This window comes from Miniopterus schreibersii, assembly GCF_964146895.1.
Source record: "Miniopterus schreibersii genome assembly, chromosome: 12".
Taxonomy (NCBI): Eukaryota; Metazoa; Chordata; class Mammalia; order Chiroptera; family Miniopteridae; genus Miniopterus; species Miniopterus schreibersii.
The window spans coordinates 17,038,371-17,053,692 of NC_138112.1; the positions used below are offsets into that span (position 1 = coordinate 17,038,371).

At 39.0% G+C, this 15,322-nt stretch overlaps 1 protein-coding gene across 1 annotated transcript in view; it reads right to left on the reverse strand.

The window, feature by feature from the left end:
- The window catches only part of ARHGAP42 (Rho GTPase activating protein 42), a 221,783-nt gene that overhangs the window by 10,853 nt on the left and 195,608 nt on the right, over window positions 1-15,322 (reverse strand). Inside the window, exons 13-18 of the mRNA XM_081155734.1 lie at window positions 11,123-11,185; window positions 10,169-10,243; window positions 9,423-9,507; window positions 8,566-8,624; window positions 5,699-5,804; window positions 892-1,051 (exon numbers count right to left, since the gene is read on the reverse strand). Coding sequence (XP_081011860.1) covers window positions 892-1,051; window positions 5,699-5,804; window positions 8,566-8,624; window positions 9,423-9,507; window positions 10,169-10,243; window positions 11,123-11,185 — 548 coding nt within the window. The remainder of the gene's footprint in view (window positions 1-891; window positions 1,052-5,698; window positions 5,805-8,565; window positions 8,625-9,422; window positions 9,508-10,168; window positions 10,244-11,122; window positions 11,186-15,322) is intronic.

Consider the following 15,322-nt stretch of genomic DNA (forward strand, 5'->3'; position numbering starts at 1 on the left):
TGATATTCTTTCTCCCTTCATGCTGAACACAGCCTCTGGGAAGAGGTTCATCCTGTATCATTTCCCCAGCAGAATGGGCCCCTTGTTTCTTAGGAGAAGGTGCTGCTGTGCTGTTGGTTCTGAACTGTCAAGAAATGTGAGGAGCTGCAGGGCGAGGTCTGAGCACGGCTACAGGATGCAGCCCCGTGCTCTTCGGGCGCGAGGAAGCTTTCGCCTTGGTGGGCATTAGGACATTCCTCCACAGGCGCAGGGAGGGGACCCAGGAAGAAGACAGGCGCAGTCACCCTCTCACCAGGACTAGATCAGATGAAAAGGCATCACAGAATGTTTAGACCTGCAGTGGTCGACCTGGGTAATAAGCCAATCAATCTGGCTTTCCCAACTTCCAATTTCCATAGTTATTCTAAGAGCTCACTCTTATAAAGTAACCTCCTGAGGGACTGGATATAGAGAGTACTTCAAGACTCTGTTCCTGAATTTTTGCTTTTGATTTTATTTAGAATATCGCCTCTGCTGTATAATTAAGAGTCTGATTCCAGAGAGATTAAAAGATTAAAATAGACTTAACCACAAAGTCATTCTAAAGTATTCTCTGAATGTGAGCAAAAAACTGATTATAATAAATGCTACAAAAGAAAATCTTGAAAGGTAAATGATGGAGAAGGAAAGGAAACCATCTGCCCAGAGGGTTTTTGGGGAGGATTTGGAAACTGAACAAGAAAAAAGAAAATCAAAGTCCTCACAAGAACTGATTTATATAAAATTTATAAGACTGCCCCTCTAGGAATCTGAGATCACAGTGTGAAGTTCACAGATGGTACAAATGGAAAATCAAGATGATACGAATGCAAGATACAAAATCTGACACTTCCACATGAAAAGTCAGCCTACCTTTTCATAGTGCTCTATCAGGATCTCGACCACAATATTCTGAAACTTAATATTCATCATAGCAGCCACAGTTTCTTCCTGTGCTCTCATAAGAGTCGGGCCAAATATGACACCAAGGTTTGAGACAGTCATGAGATTTTGTTGGCTATGTAGTGATACTCTGCAAATAAGACCAACAAAAATATCTTAAGTTAAATGTTCAGTAATTATAAAATGTTCTCATCTACCAAATTTCTGACATAAGTAAAATGTAAAACATTCCATTAGAGGCTAATTTTTCCAAATAATCAGGTTCAGTCACTCCAGATTGGCATTAATGAGTATAGCCTAAAATGATATAAAAAGTTAACAGCAAAAGTAAAACATAATTACAAAGGTTCATATATTGAAGAAAAATGAAATCCTAATTTCCTAAAATGAGTGCAATCACCCTAGAGAGACAGATTATGTATCAGTTCTTCGGTATTTTCTACAATACCATACTTCTTCTAGAACAGATGGTTTAGAGTAGACTGGTTGTAATTTTCTTTCGATTCAGCAAACATATTATTGAAAACCTACTGCAAGGCACTTTGAGTTATTATTGCATTTAATCCTTGGAGGAATTCAATTTTCCTATTTACAGGTGAAAAAAACCAAGGCTCCTAAAGTAAAAATGATGTGCTCCAGGTCACAGCAAATTAGGGACAGAGATGCTATTTCAACTCAGGTCTCCTGAATGCAAGTCAAAGGTTTCTTTGAGCTCCCCACATAAGACAACTGGCCAATGCATCTCCCTCCCTCCCTCCCTCCCTCCCTCCCTCCCTCCCTCCCTCCCTCCCTCCCTCCCTCCCTCCCTCCTTCCTTCCCTCCCTCCCGAAGCTTCTCTGAGTGCTTCCCTAGTGCTGGGCCCCGTGCTAAGCAGAGTAAGAAGAGAAAATGGGAAAGCATCCATGCTGGCTTGAAAATGGAAATGAAACAGAAAACCTGACATTATTGACCTTATCAAAGTAATCTCGGTAACTATGAAAAAATGACTATGACCAATTAACTAATTTGAAAACTGGATATATTCTTAAGAGGAAACCTCACCCATTTGACCAATCTCCTAGGTTAACCACTACCTTTTCTTTGTTACTCCCAGCCAGGTTTTTAGGAGGTAAAGTTCTAGGAAGGAGCACAACACAAGATTATGTTTATATCTGAGTATGCATCACTAACTACATCCTAAAACCAAATGTAAAATTTTATGAGGAATGTAAGATGTTGGGTTACCCATGCAATTCCCAGCACAGTAACTGTCCCATTGACTGAAATTTCCCCAGGACCCAAGAGAGCACTATTTAAGTAGACTCTTGGTTAGAGTAAGAAGAGTTCATTCCAAGCTTCCTTCTTAATATAACTAAATATTATCTATTGGTTGTTTAATGTATTAGAGAATATACTAAGAGAGTAGGTATGGAAAGGCAGAGTGTCTGTCTGGAATGAAAGCTTGGATCCATCCAACTTGTTAGTGGGTGTAGTTAGCCAAGTTATTTAATGCCTTTAGGCTTCAGTTTCCTCATCTACTAAGTATAACAACCCTTATAGGGTTGGGGAAATTAAATAATGAGTTAAATTAAGTAAAATATAATCTCAAAATAATATTCTTCCTGTAATTGAATTGGTTTTAGGCACTATTGCTAAAATGTAAAAGTTGATGGTAGTGTAAGTAAACTGGACAATGATTAATATTAAATTAACTGGGAATAAATTTAGAAACCCTAAAAAATGGCTCTATTTTGAAAAGGAGAGTTGGTGACTTTATTGCTCAAGAGATGGAATATTCTGATGACCAATTTACTCTTCACTGAATTTTCCTTCTACTGGCAAACAGTAAGACGAGGAAATGGGAAAGCATCCGTGCTGGCCTACAGTGAGTTAATAGAGGCCATTATCACCTACATTTCACCCATTTCTGCCCCTCATTCTCTCAACTCCTGTAAGTAACAGACATCATTTTGTACTTTTGAATATTTAAAAGTCAAAGAAGAGACCACAGATGACCTTGTTTTAAGACAAAGAAAAGGATTCTCAGAAAGGAAGCAATGATTTGTACTATGTCTCAGAGCTAATTAATGGAGATTTGGCATTAGTCAATAAGTTGTTTCTTTAGGCCAGTGACTAACCCAGGTCACAGGTCTTAAATTCTCTCTTTTTTTTAGCTACATAAGGTTGCCAGGGACCAAGAGTGTTATTAGTTGTTTACAGTTTACTTAAGTCATTATTGTTATTAGTTGCTTTTAGTGTACCTAAGTCATTAGGGCACATATTCCACCATGCAAAAAAAAACACTAACTGGAAAAGATACATGCACTCCTATATTCATTGTACACTACCTACAATAGCCAAGACATGAAAACAACCTGTGTCCATTGATGGATGAATGAAAAAAGAAACTGTGATATGTATAAACAATGGAATACTATTGAGACATAAAAGAAGAATGAAATTTTGCCATCTGTGACAATATGGAGGGGCCTCAAGGACATTATGCTAAAAAATGAAACAAGTCAGACAGAGAAAGACAAATGCCATATGATCTCCCTCATCTGTGTGATCTTAAAGAACGAATGAAAAAAAAGATCACAGATATAGAGAACAGACTGGTGGTTGTAAGAGGATTCGGGGTCATGGGTGGGGAAAATGGGTTGACTGTTGTTGATTTTTAATAGAATAAATTTAAAAAAAAAATAAAGACTTTACAAAAGTAGTTTCAAAAAGTCGGTAAACAAACAACAGAGAAAAAAAAAAGAGCCAGGAATGGTGGTGATGGATGAGCAAGAGAATTTTAAGCACCCTTCCATGGCCAGCTCTGCCCTGCTAGTCCCTGTATCAAAACAACACACATTCAAATTAAGGGTGAAGCTTGTGTTCATCTAATATTCCGGATAATTAAGCAAGAACATTTTTATGGAACATTCATGTCACTTTTAAAAGCACATTTAATAAGTCTTTACTACAAAAATAGCCTGACTACAACAAGAGAATGCTCAATAAATGCAGTGTGGTTAAATTTCATAAGGCAGTTACACACAATTCAAAAACATAATTCAAGACTAATTCAGACCAAGGATGGGTCCTTGTTCATTAGCTAAAAAAGGTATTGCCACGGGTAGTAGTTAACGAACTTGAAATGAGGCCATTTGGAGTGGATTCCTATGGGGGAAATTCATATTATCTCAAAGCCTGCATGTTGAGAGTTATTAATATGTTATGTAATGTTATTTCAAATGTGCATGGCTAAAATGAGCATAAATTGGGTTACTACTTCAGCAAACAAGGAAAGGATTAATCATCTGATTGTGAATCATGGTATTTATTAACATAGAAAATGTCTATTTAAAAGAAACGGTCTCTGCAGCAACATGGAGAACATTATACTAAGTGAAATAAGCCAGTCAGAGAAAGACAAGTACCATATGATTTCACTCATATGTGGAATCTAATGAACAAACTGAACTGAAAAGAAAAAGAGAGACAGACTCATAGAGAGCATGTAGACAGATCTGGTGGGGGGCGGGTAAGGAGACTGAGCAAAAAAAAAGAGAAAGAACTCATGGGCACAGACTACAGTGTGGTGACTGTGGTGGCGGGGGCAGGAGGTGGGAGAGGGTATATTGGGGACAAATGGTGGTGGGGGAAAAATAATAAAAATAAATAAGAAAATGAAATAAAATAAAATAAACAGTAAGGGAATTCTGAAGTAAGTTTAAAATCTGAATTTAGACTTCTGTTTCCAGCAGCATGGCAAATAAGCTTCTGGCTTAAGAGAGTGTGTGTGTGTCTCAATTTCTAGATAGATATGTCATGGTTAATTTGTTAATTTTACGGTCAAATTTTTTGCTACACCACAGTACCCACATATTTGGTCAAATATAATTCTGGATGTTTCTGTGGAGGCTTTTTTTTTTTTTTAATATAAGATTAACATTTAAATCAGCAGATTTTGAATAAAGCAGATTACCTTCCATAATTTGGGTGGGCCTCATCTAATCAGTTGAAGGTCTTAAGAGAAAAAGACTAGCGTCCCCTGAGAAAGAGGAAATTCTGTCTCTGGGCTGCCTTCGATTCCAGCTGCAACATCCACTCTTCCCCGAGTCTCCAGCCTGCAAGCCCACCCTGCAGATTTCAGGATTACCAGCCTCCCAATCATGTAAGCCAATTCCTTGCATTCGATCAATTACTCTCATATACATATATGCATATACATACATGTATATATGTGTATATGTATATGGCATATACATACACCAAATATCCTATTCATTCTGTTTCTCTGGAGAACCTTGACTACTATAACATCTATCTATGGAGACTTTTAAATACATCAATGAACTAACAACAGAGTCAGGAAAATCTTCAGAGACCAAGAGATACTATGAATCCAAAGAAGAAACTAATATTAAAATGGGAGTTTGACTTGGCAGAACCTGTTGACCCTGGTAATATGGAGAACTAGTCTTCAAACTTAGGGCTTACAATGTATCTAAAAGAATTGCGGGGGGGGGGGGGGAACTATATACTTCTACATATATTTCTAAGTTGATATTTAAGTTTTCCATCATTAGCTTCACAGTTGCAAAGGATATAATTATTTTCACATTGTAAATATACACAGATACATATACATGTACCTATAGCTATATCTTAAAAATAAATTGGCACTCATTTTTAAAGCACACCCTGTGGACTCTCATTACAGCACCATCATACACTTTAAGAAGAACAAGGTTAACTTTAACAGTTGAATAGTAGTTAAGTGAACAATATTAAGTCAGAGAATTACTTGACCAGGTGCTTTATTAAGATGTCCAGCATCTCTCTGTTTTTCTCCGGCAATTTGTGCACCAATGCGTGTACAGCCTCCACCCGGTAGTTTTGGTCATCAGATTCTGTAACGTAAAAAAGGTTGCAGATCTCAAGTTTTAATTACATTCAAGTGTGTACATAAAAGTTATTAGCTCTGGCTGGTGTTTCTCAGTGGTTAGAGCATCGGCTCACATACCAAAGGGTCATGAGTTCAATTCCCAGTCAAGGGCACATACCTGGGTTGCAGGTTTGATCTCTGGCCCCCATCGGGGGGAGTGTGGGAGGCAACCAATCCATGTGTCTCTCTAATGTCCATGTTTCTCCCTCTTTCTCTCCCCCCTCCACTCTCTCTAAAAATCAATGGAAAAAATATTCTCGCATGAGGATCAATAACAAAAAATCATCATCATAACCACACCCACCCCTTCATGTCTTAAAAGCAATGCTCCACATGGTATTATCACCTATCATTCCCTAAGGCTGAGACAGGCTCAGCAACTTGTCCATGGCCATGAAGTTAGCGAGGAAAGAAGTTAATCAACCCAGGTCTCTCTAATCCAGGCCTGTGCTCTTAGCCACAAACTGTACACAACCATATGACTGGAACTCATCACTTGCTTTGGTTTTGCTACACAAGGACAGAATCAAACCTTTAGTGATGTTAGTGATCACAGCGATTGTTACAGACTGCCTAACGTGTCAGGCACTATGACACACTATCAATCTGAGACCTCCAGTGACTCCATCAGACAGAGGAAGCAAGCATCCCTTTCCAAATTTTACAGATTCAAAAATAACCAGTTCTTTTTCTGAGGGGTCAGAATTATTGTGCAAACAGAGCCCTAGTCCATTTTGAGCCCACGCTAACAATAGTAAATCTGAAAAGTGAAAAATCATCCACAGCAAATCTTGTCTGCCAGGCCAAAGCAACGATGAAAACCTGTCTGCTAGAAAAACGCTTAACCCTTCAGAATAAGGAATCTATTTAACATTCGTTTACAGCAATAAACAAATTCGGGGGTGACTGCCTACCCTACCAAGCCCTTTCTCTGGAAAGTGCCCAACCAATAGGGCTTCTAGGATAGGACCACTGTTTCTTCCAGGGACACATATTTGGAGTGAGAAAAGGCTGGGCCAAACACGAGCTCTCTCCCAGGAGTTGAAATGAAGTCACCAAAGCTGATCTGACTGCTGGATATGTGGAAAGGCAGGCCATGTAAAACCAGGGCTGCCATGAACAAATGTGCTCTCGCCCAAGAAAATCTGACTGACAAGGGAGACAGGAATGAGGCAGGTCTGCAGCCAAGAACAGAGATGAGCAACCTTCCAAATAGGGTGGGAGAGAAACGTCAATTCCCAACGCTGTGATTCCTGACTGCAGACCCACGGAAGGCCTGACCCCTCGTCTGCTAAGGAATTCTGTGAGACACCTCTTCTTTCTAAATAGCGTCCCCTTTTTTCTGAGCTGGATTTCTGTGGCTTGAAACCAAAGAACACCTAATTTTATTAGCTTAACATCTAGAAAATAGGATTATCCTTGACCCAGACAAAAGATGAAGTCTTACTGATAAGAGCGCATATTAATGATCACGGTAGTGAGTAATATGATCATTATTTGTCAGAGAAGAAGTGTAGAAAAAAAGTCTTGCAATGAGATGTTTGTATCAAGATCACCAGCTCATTGAATCATTTTAGCTAAGTGGTTCAAATGCCATTTGTTATAAAACAAAATTTTTATAAGAAAAAGTTTGGGATTAAGAGTGTAACAAACTGGCTTGTAACCCTGGTATTGCCATGACTTTACTAGTGTCCTTAGACAATGCCTTTTTGCCCAGTCTGGATCCTGACTTCTTAATCAATAAAATGAGAGTTCGTATTCTGTATTTGCTAAGATCTTATATATCCTGCAAAGACAGATTTTTATGATGACAGTGTTGAGTAGAGAGTTTTCAGGAGAAAGCTCGGGAGCACATTAGTATCTATCTATTCAGAAGGTCATGTGGTCAGTCAGGTAGGCTGGACTAAAAACCAAGGTTACTCAACTTTATCTGACACTTTTATCAGCAGACGTTTCCTGTAGCATTACAATGTGTGGCAATAAAATAATGCAGCTGATTTCTTTCTTGGATTGTGAAAAATAACTGTTACAGTCACACCTCATACGTTTTAACAATGAAATGCCAACTCCTAATTGTTATAGCGTGTTGTGATGGGCTCAGATGGCGCCCTGGCACTCAGATCCCAGTGTTTTCAAAGTACATCTTTCTAACTTCTCAGGTTACGTGCTTCTCACAGACACCCCCACTCCCTACCTCCTCTCAAATTCTGGATTAATCCTATGTATTCACATCACATTTTAACACTCACAGATCTAAAGATATGTGATCATCAATGCTGTAAATATAATATGGGGGAAAGGGTTAATGGAAATGACTGTTACCTACCAAAAATATCTGACTTTTTTCTCCAGATTCAGAAATCCAGTCTGTGAGCATGTGTATGGTAGTGACATAACTGACTGTACATATTTGTAGTCTTACCTATTTAACCACAAAGTTACTCTTGTAACGAACTGACACCCATCCATCAAGTAAAATATAATTGGAATAATTCCTCACAGCTCTTTCTAATCACACCAGAATGTCACCCCAATGGGGTCTTCTATTAAATGACAGAATATTTTAGTTCGTCCTGCAATTTATTTGTTAATAAACCATGTTGTAAGCTATTAAGTATCACATTGACAATTTCTTAAGCCATATGTAGGGACATCTTAACTAGCTGGTTTAAACTTATCCCTCTAAGTAATAGAGCATAAAACTGCATCAGTGGAAGCATACTTACTAACAGCAACAATAAAATCTTTGTGTAACTTGTAAGTCATCAGTGGTTCTGCAAGGCACCTACAAGAGAAGCAAGCATGCTTTAGAATGGCAGAACCTTTTCATGTCCCTGAACTTTCGGTGCTTCTTAAGAACTGGGTGCTGAGGCTGCATGATCAAGTCCTAGTCGGGAGGGCTCCAGGCGGTGCTAAAATGCAGACCTCAGGGACCCCAATGCCCCTTAGCACTTCTTGCCACAATTAATTCAAAAGGGAGGCCGCGAGACAATTTTTTCCCTTTGTGAGCAAAACTCCGCTCAGACAAGGGGATAACAGTTTAAGAAGAATCACTTTCAATTTCAACTTATTTTTTTAAAAATACATGTGAACCCCATTTGAAATTATTATCAGCCCAGCCGGCATGGCTCAGCAGTTGAGCATCAACCTAGGACCCATGAGATCGAGGCTCGATTTTTTGGTCAGAGCACATGCTGGAGTTGTGGGCTCAACCCCCAGCGAGGGGCGTGCAGGGGGTGGCCGATCAATGACACTCTCTCATCATTGATGTTTCTCTCTCTCCCTCTCCCTTCCTCTCTGAAATCAATACAGAAATATATACATATTTTTAAAAAGGTCAAATTGAACATGAAACAGAAATCAGTATTCATAAAATACTGCAGCCTGTTAAATCTATATTTGAGAAATCAAGGATAAGTTCCCGAACAGTAAATACACACATTCCCCCTGCGCTCTCACCTTCAGCGAAGGGCCGAGCTGGGGAGTGGGGCTCACACGCGGGGCCCCAGGGAGACACCAGGTGACTTTTTGCCAGAACAGCGAGAGGTGACGGGCACAGTGCCCGGGCTCAAAGCCCACTCACCTGAGGTAGTTTTTCAGTCCGCTTGTGATTGTTTTATTATCCCACAGTTCAATATCGATATCCATATCAGGAGGGGACTTGGGAGCTAAAAAGAATAAAAATAAAAGGCTTCAATCGTTCAATCCAAAATACCACTCGCACCACTAAGAGAACAGGTACTAAAGTGAGTAGGTCAAAGAAAGAGTCACTAAACCTCAAAGGCTTCTTGTGGAATCAGTTTCCCAAAGCAAATTACCGCTCACTGCTCACATCACAGAGCCTGCGCCGCGGGCTGGCCATGCTTCTAAGCATTTCACATGGATGGAAATGTCCAGTCCTCGCAATGCTTAGTGAAGCAGGCACTGCTATCATCCGCATTTTATAAGCCAGGGGGCTGAGGCACCGCAAGGTTAAGCAGATCACCCAAGATCACAAAGCTTTTAAGTGGAGGAGCTAGGATTCCACGCAGGCAATCTGAACCCAGCGTCCATACTCTCACTGTGCCTCCAGCTGATCAAAGGACACTGGAGAAAAGGTCCAGCGCTACTAAAAGGTCCCCTCTCAAATTCTGATTGTTCATCTATTATAAATGAACACCGAAAACTAAATACAAATATTAATTTTAAATATGACATGAAAATACTCAAGGATAAGCAATAGGCTACACCTCAAACAAACAACAACAAGAAAAACCACACAAGCCCATGGTTTGGATTATCTACAAGAATACAAAAATTAATTAAGTAACCGCTTCATCCAAAACTTACAAAATGTGGTGTTCATGAGCTTCTGAACTTTGGAGTTCACTCCTCCGATTCGGTAGAGGCCTAAAATTGTGATGCCTGACGGGAAGGAAAAAAAATTACAAGAAAACAGCTTGAGACACAGCTTCCCAAGTACAGGATGTTAAAAGCTCAGGGACATGCCTGCACGGAATTTGAAAGCTACTTATCCAATTGTGTAGCCTCACTTTAGCCAGCCTACCCTGGAAATGCCCACCAGACATCTATTTCTCAGAGCAGACACTGAACAGCGATTTGACTGTCTCTGAAGATCTTCACAGCAGCAAAGCACACCCACCTATTCATATCTGAATATGACTATGCAGTCGCATTGCTCATCTATTTCTTCAGTCATGGACTTTTCTGCATGTAGAACAGGTTTGTGCCATTTAAATCTTCTCTTTTATGGAGAGGAAACAGATTCGGAGAATTTAAGAAACCTACTTAACTTCTCAAAACTTCTAAGTGGCAGCACCAAAATTTGAATCTAAGTTCAGAGAACTCCAAAGCTTAATACGAGTTTTGCTTTAGACAAGTTTTCCTGGAAGTGTGATTGTGTAACGGACCACTAGAAGGAGACCTCAGGACAGAGGTCACGGCTAGAGTGAGGAAAGGGGGTGAAATCGAGACAGTGACAACTCACTGAAGGAAGTCATGTAGGGCAGGAAGGGCTGAAGACAAGCTACTTAGGAATCTTTCTGACCTCCAGGGTCCACCAAGAAGAAATGGAGGCTATTTTGGGAAATGTCACTAAGAGCAAGCATGTTTGGTAAACCAGAGTTCAAAGTATAACTATTTATGTATGCATGTAATTTATATACTCATATAGCTCTTAAAATTAATCCCATGCTAACGGTTACATATATTCTCCTTTTCCAAGCATTTTTATGTAAGAATGGACCACACTACATTAGCCATACAGTCGTCAGGTGCACTGACCTCTTGTTTCCACAGCTTGAATGCATTTTCTCACAAAGTTGAACCCTGCTTCATTTAAGTACACTGAAAATAAAAGAAAATCATATTAAGTGTTCATGCTGAACTTACATCCCCCCTTCATTGGGCTCTGTTGTTTTATGATTTAATGGTAGTTCTGATGGAATCTGAATTTTTATATGTGGTAGAAGTTGAGGAGGGTGGTTCACACTCACCAATGTTATTACAGGAACTTGATTCATTAGAAACACATATCCTTCCAGAAAGTAAATATGTTACATGGATCCCTTCCATTTTTCCTAAGATTAGCAATATCCTTTGCTACGTTTTTATAGTTGATAAAAGCAAATGCAATAAGAATAAACTTTTATTGCGTATTAATAACTATATTACAAAGCTAGTCACATACGCTTTCCCATGGGATTCCCAAACAACATTATGAGGTAGAGAGAAAGCTTTAATCTTAAAATGATTCCTTGGGTTGCTGGTAACTTCATTTTCTTTGTTCTAAGCTCTAGAGCCAGGATTCTAACTTAAGTCTCTTGATTCCAAGTCCCATGATCTTTCTATTGCATTTTGTAGCATATTCAAAATAACTCAAAATAACCTCAGTCCACTAAAAATCTCCCAAAGATGATTATTACATTGTGAAATAGCAATTTATTTTCATTGCTTTATGCCAGATTTTCTTTAAATTAGTTTATTTTTTTTAAAGGTTTTGGGGCCTGATCAAATTAGATTACTTGTTTAAACAGAAATAATTTAATAATACTAAGTAACAGAAGGAAAACTCAAAATTTTTTGTACTACAATGAAAATTTTCATCATATGTGGCAGAGATAGGGTATTTCTTAGTGTTACCAAATAACATATGAAAGCAAGTCGAACTAATAAAAAATTAAAACTGGCTTCTACTTAAAGATGACAGATTAAACACATTCATGTAATTCAACACGGATCCAAAACAACAAAAGTATATGTTAAAAAATTATGCTAAAAAAAATCAAGAAGGGGTGCCAGCTATAGACAAAAAACTTGAAGAAATCCGACACACAATCCAACACTTTGAAAACCACTGAAACCGAATTAACTGAAAGGTTTGAGAAAAGCGTGGCCCCCAAAAAACCAGAGGTACTGACCCAAAAGGATGTTTCCTATGTGTTGTTAGGTGAAAAAAGTAATCTACAGGATGATATGACCTAATTTCTGTTTTAGTTTTCTACTTTTTATTTATTTTTTATTTTTTTCCCCATCACAATTTATCACTCCTATACCCTGTCCCACCTCCACACTACCCCCTGCAATCACCAGGCTGTAGTCTGTGTCTGGAAATTCTTTTTTTTCCCCTTTTTTGCTCAATCCTTCCACACCCTCCTCACCCCCACCCCCACCCCCACCCCCCAGAGCTGTCTGCCTGAACTCTGTCTATGAGCCTGTCTCTATTTTGCTTGTTAGCTCAGTTTGTTACCCTTTGTGACAGCATGAGTGGATCGGAGAACATTATGCTAAGTGAAATAAGCCAGTCAGAGAAAGACAAGTACCATATGATTTGACCCAATTTCTTAAAATGTAGTAATTCGAGGGTATTTTTTTTCCCTAGGAAAGAGCTCTTAACTTTGTTACATGCAAACTGCAAGTAAAAGGGGACAATGATAAAAATGATGATTTTTATTCAGTGGGCTTTGGAACTATCTAATACTTTTAAAAATAAAGTTACTTCTTTCAAAATTAAAAAAAAAAAAAATCAACAATTAAAAAAATGTAAAAATGCCAAAACTAAAATACGTGTTGTCACCAACAGGAATCGGCTCATTTATTTGTGCCCTCAGTGCCCACAGGGGTCAAGTGAACAGAGCTCAGTGAATGCTTCGGGTGAATGCAACACACAAGAATGAATGGCTGTGAAACGAGCATCTTGTCAGAGTTGACGACCTACATGAGTGTGGAGCTCCTTTGGACATCAAGAAGTGATTGCTTCTTTCCAACCCAAAATGCTCAGCATTTTATATATTCAAAAAAATTTTAAGTAGTTATTGGACACAGGAAAACAAGTGAATGGAGAGGTGAGGAGCCAATATAAAATGAATAAAGAAATGAGGGCTCAATTATTAATTCTCATTTTTAACAATAAACGCTTAGCCCAAAAATATAATCTTAGGTAAAAACAATACACTAGCATTTTTGTATCAATTAAAACTTCAAGTTCCTGACATTTATATTTTTGGTTCTTGAGGTCACATTTTTCAACTTTTCAATAAAATAAGTTTAAAAGAGAAAAAAAATTTTTTTAAAAAATTTCAATGAAACGTGCCCATGGCACAATGAGTGAAGATAACTGTGATATATAAAAATAGAATCTGAATATCCATTTTGAGAAAAATAAGCAATAACAAGGCTGTATCTTGAAGGTACACTGGGCTTTTCAGCAGTAGTCCCCCCGGCGTGGTCTAACATACAAATATGACAGGCTTATTATGAAGAACACAATCTTACATTCGGTCTGGCTGCCAGGTCGTTCCATGGGTGCTGCCATCCTGATGTGTCCCATGGGTTTTGTGCTTAAGCTCTACTCACTTGAGTCAAGGAAACGCTACTCATCAACTTAGAGACGTGGAAGAATATCATATGTTGGCCAAAATAACCATGCATTTCTTTTTTGTTTCTTTCGAATGACTTTTGCTATTGCCTGGGAGAGTATAGGGAGGTTCTATGATATAGAGATAGGACCCCGCTTTTTCTGTTTGGAAACCAGCAAACCTGGTTTACTGGTTTAGTGTACGAATGGGAGTGTGCCTACTAACTTTTATGGACTCTAGCTCTTTCCTTCATAAAATTAGGGAAATAATAAGATACGTTAAATGTTTGTAGTAAGATAAAGATAAAACCACATGAAGCACCTTCAGCGCTACTACCAATGGAACTAATCTAAGTAAACGCTAGTCTCCTTCTCCATGTTCACCTGTCCACACATCAGGGCTGTATGAATGAAAACAGAAGAAATGATGAAAGATGTCAGTCATTAGTTCTAACCAGATGAAAGAGACAGTAGCTACTCTCCCACTTAGTTGTGTTAGTAGGCATAGTTCTAATTTCTGTGCCTCAGTTTCCTCTTCTATACAGTAAGGATAACAGCAGTATCTTCTTCAGAGGACAATTCACAAATGAAATACATTAACATCTGCACAACTCCTAGAGCAGTGCTTGGAATACAGTAAATGCTATAAAAGTATTGGCTATGGGAGAATAGAAACACCTACATATGTAAATTACATGAGCAAGGTATTTTCTGGGCACAGCTGCAGTCACTGGGGCTTGGGGACCTGTCTGCGAGGAGTGTTATTTTTCAAAGAGGCATATATATTACTTATTTTAAAAATATTTGGGGCTAGAGCAAATGAGTTTGTTTTTTTTTAAATGTCTTTATTGACTTCAAAGAAAGGAAGGGAGAGGGAGGGAGAGAGATAGAAACATCAATGATGAGAGAGTCATTGATCAGCTGCCTCCTGCACACCCCCGACTGGGGATCAAGCCCACAACCCGGGCATGTGCCCTGACCAGGAATCCAACCCAATCTCCTGGATCCTAAGTTGATGCTCAACTGTTGAGCCATGCTAGCCAGGTGCAATGATCTGTTTCTTCAAACAAACACAGGTCAGGCATAACCCATTTGGGCCCTGTGAATCTAGCTGGCCACTGACAAAGTAAGTTGTATGTTAAGAAATGTCCCTATACTCCGATTTTACTTCAACAAATCACAATGAACAAACACATCCTCTCACTGAAACTAAACCCACTGAAGTTGTAATTACTGTCCACCCATATATGTTGTCCCTTCCTACAGGAGGATTACATTTTTCAGCTCCCTCAAAGACAGCTTGCCTATGTGCTATGCACTAGCCAACAAAATATGAATGGAAGTGACAAACATCATTATCCAGCAGACACTAAGAAGCAGTATGCAGCTTGCCAGGTTCTCTTTCCCTCTGGCACAAGATCAACCATGATACACAGAGAGGCCATGAGCTTGGGTTCCAGAGTGAACACCACGTGTAAAATCTGGAGCCACTGCTGACCTGAATGGACATTCATCACGGCGAGGAAATGAACCTTCCCTGTGGTAAGTGTCTGAGATTTGAGGATCATCTGTTACCAGAGCATAGGCTGTCCTGTTCCGATTTAATAATGTAATAACATAGTTTTCTG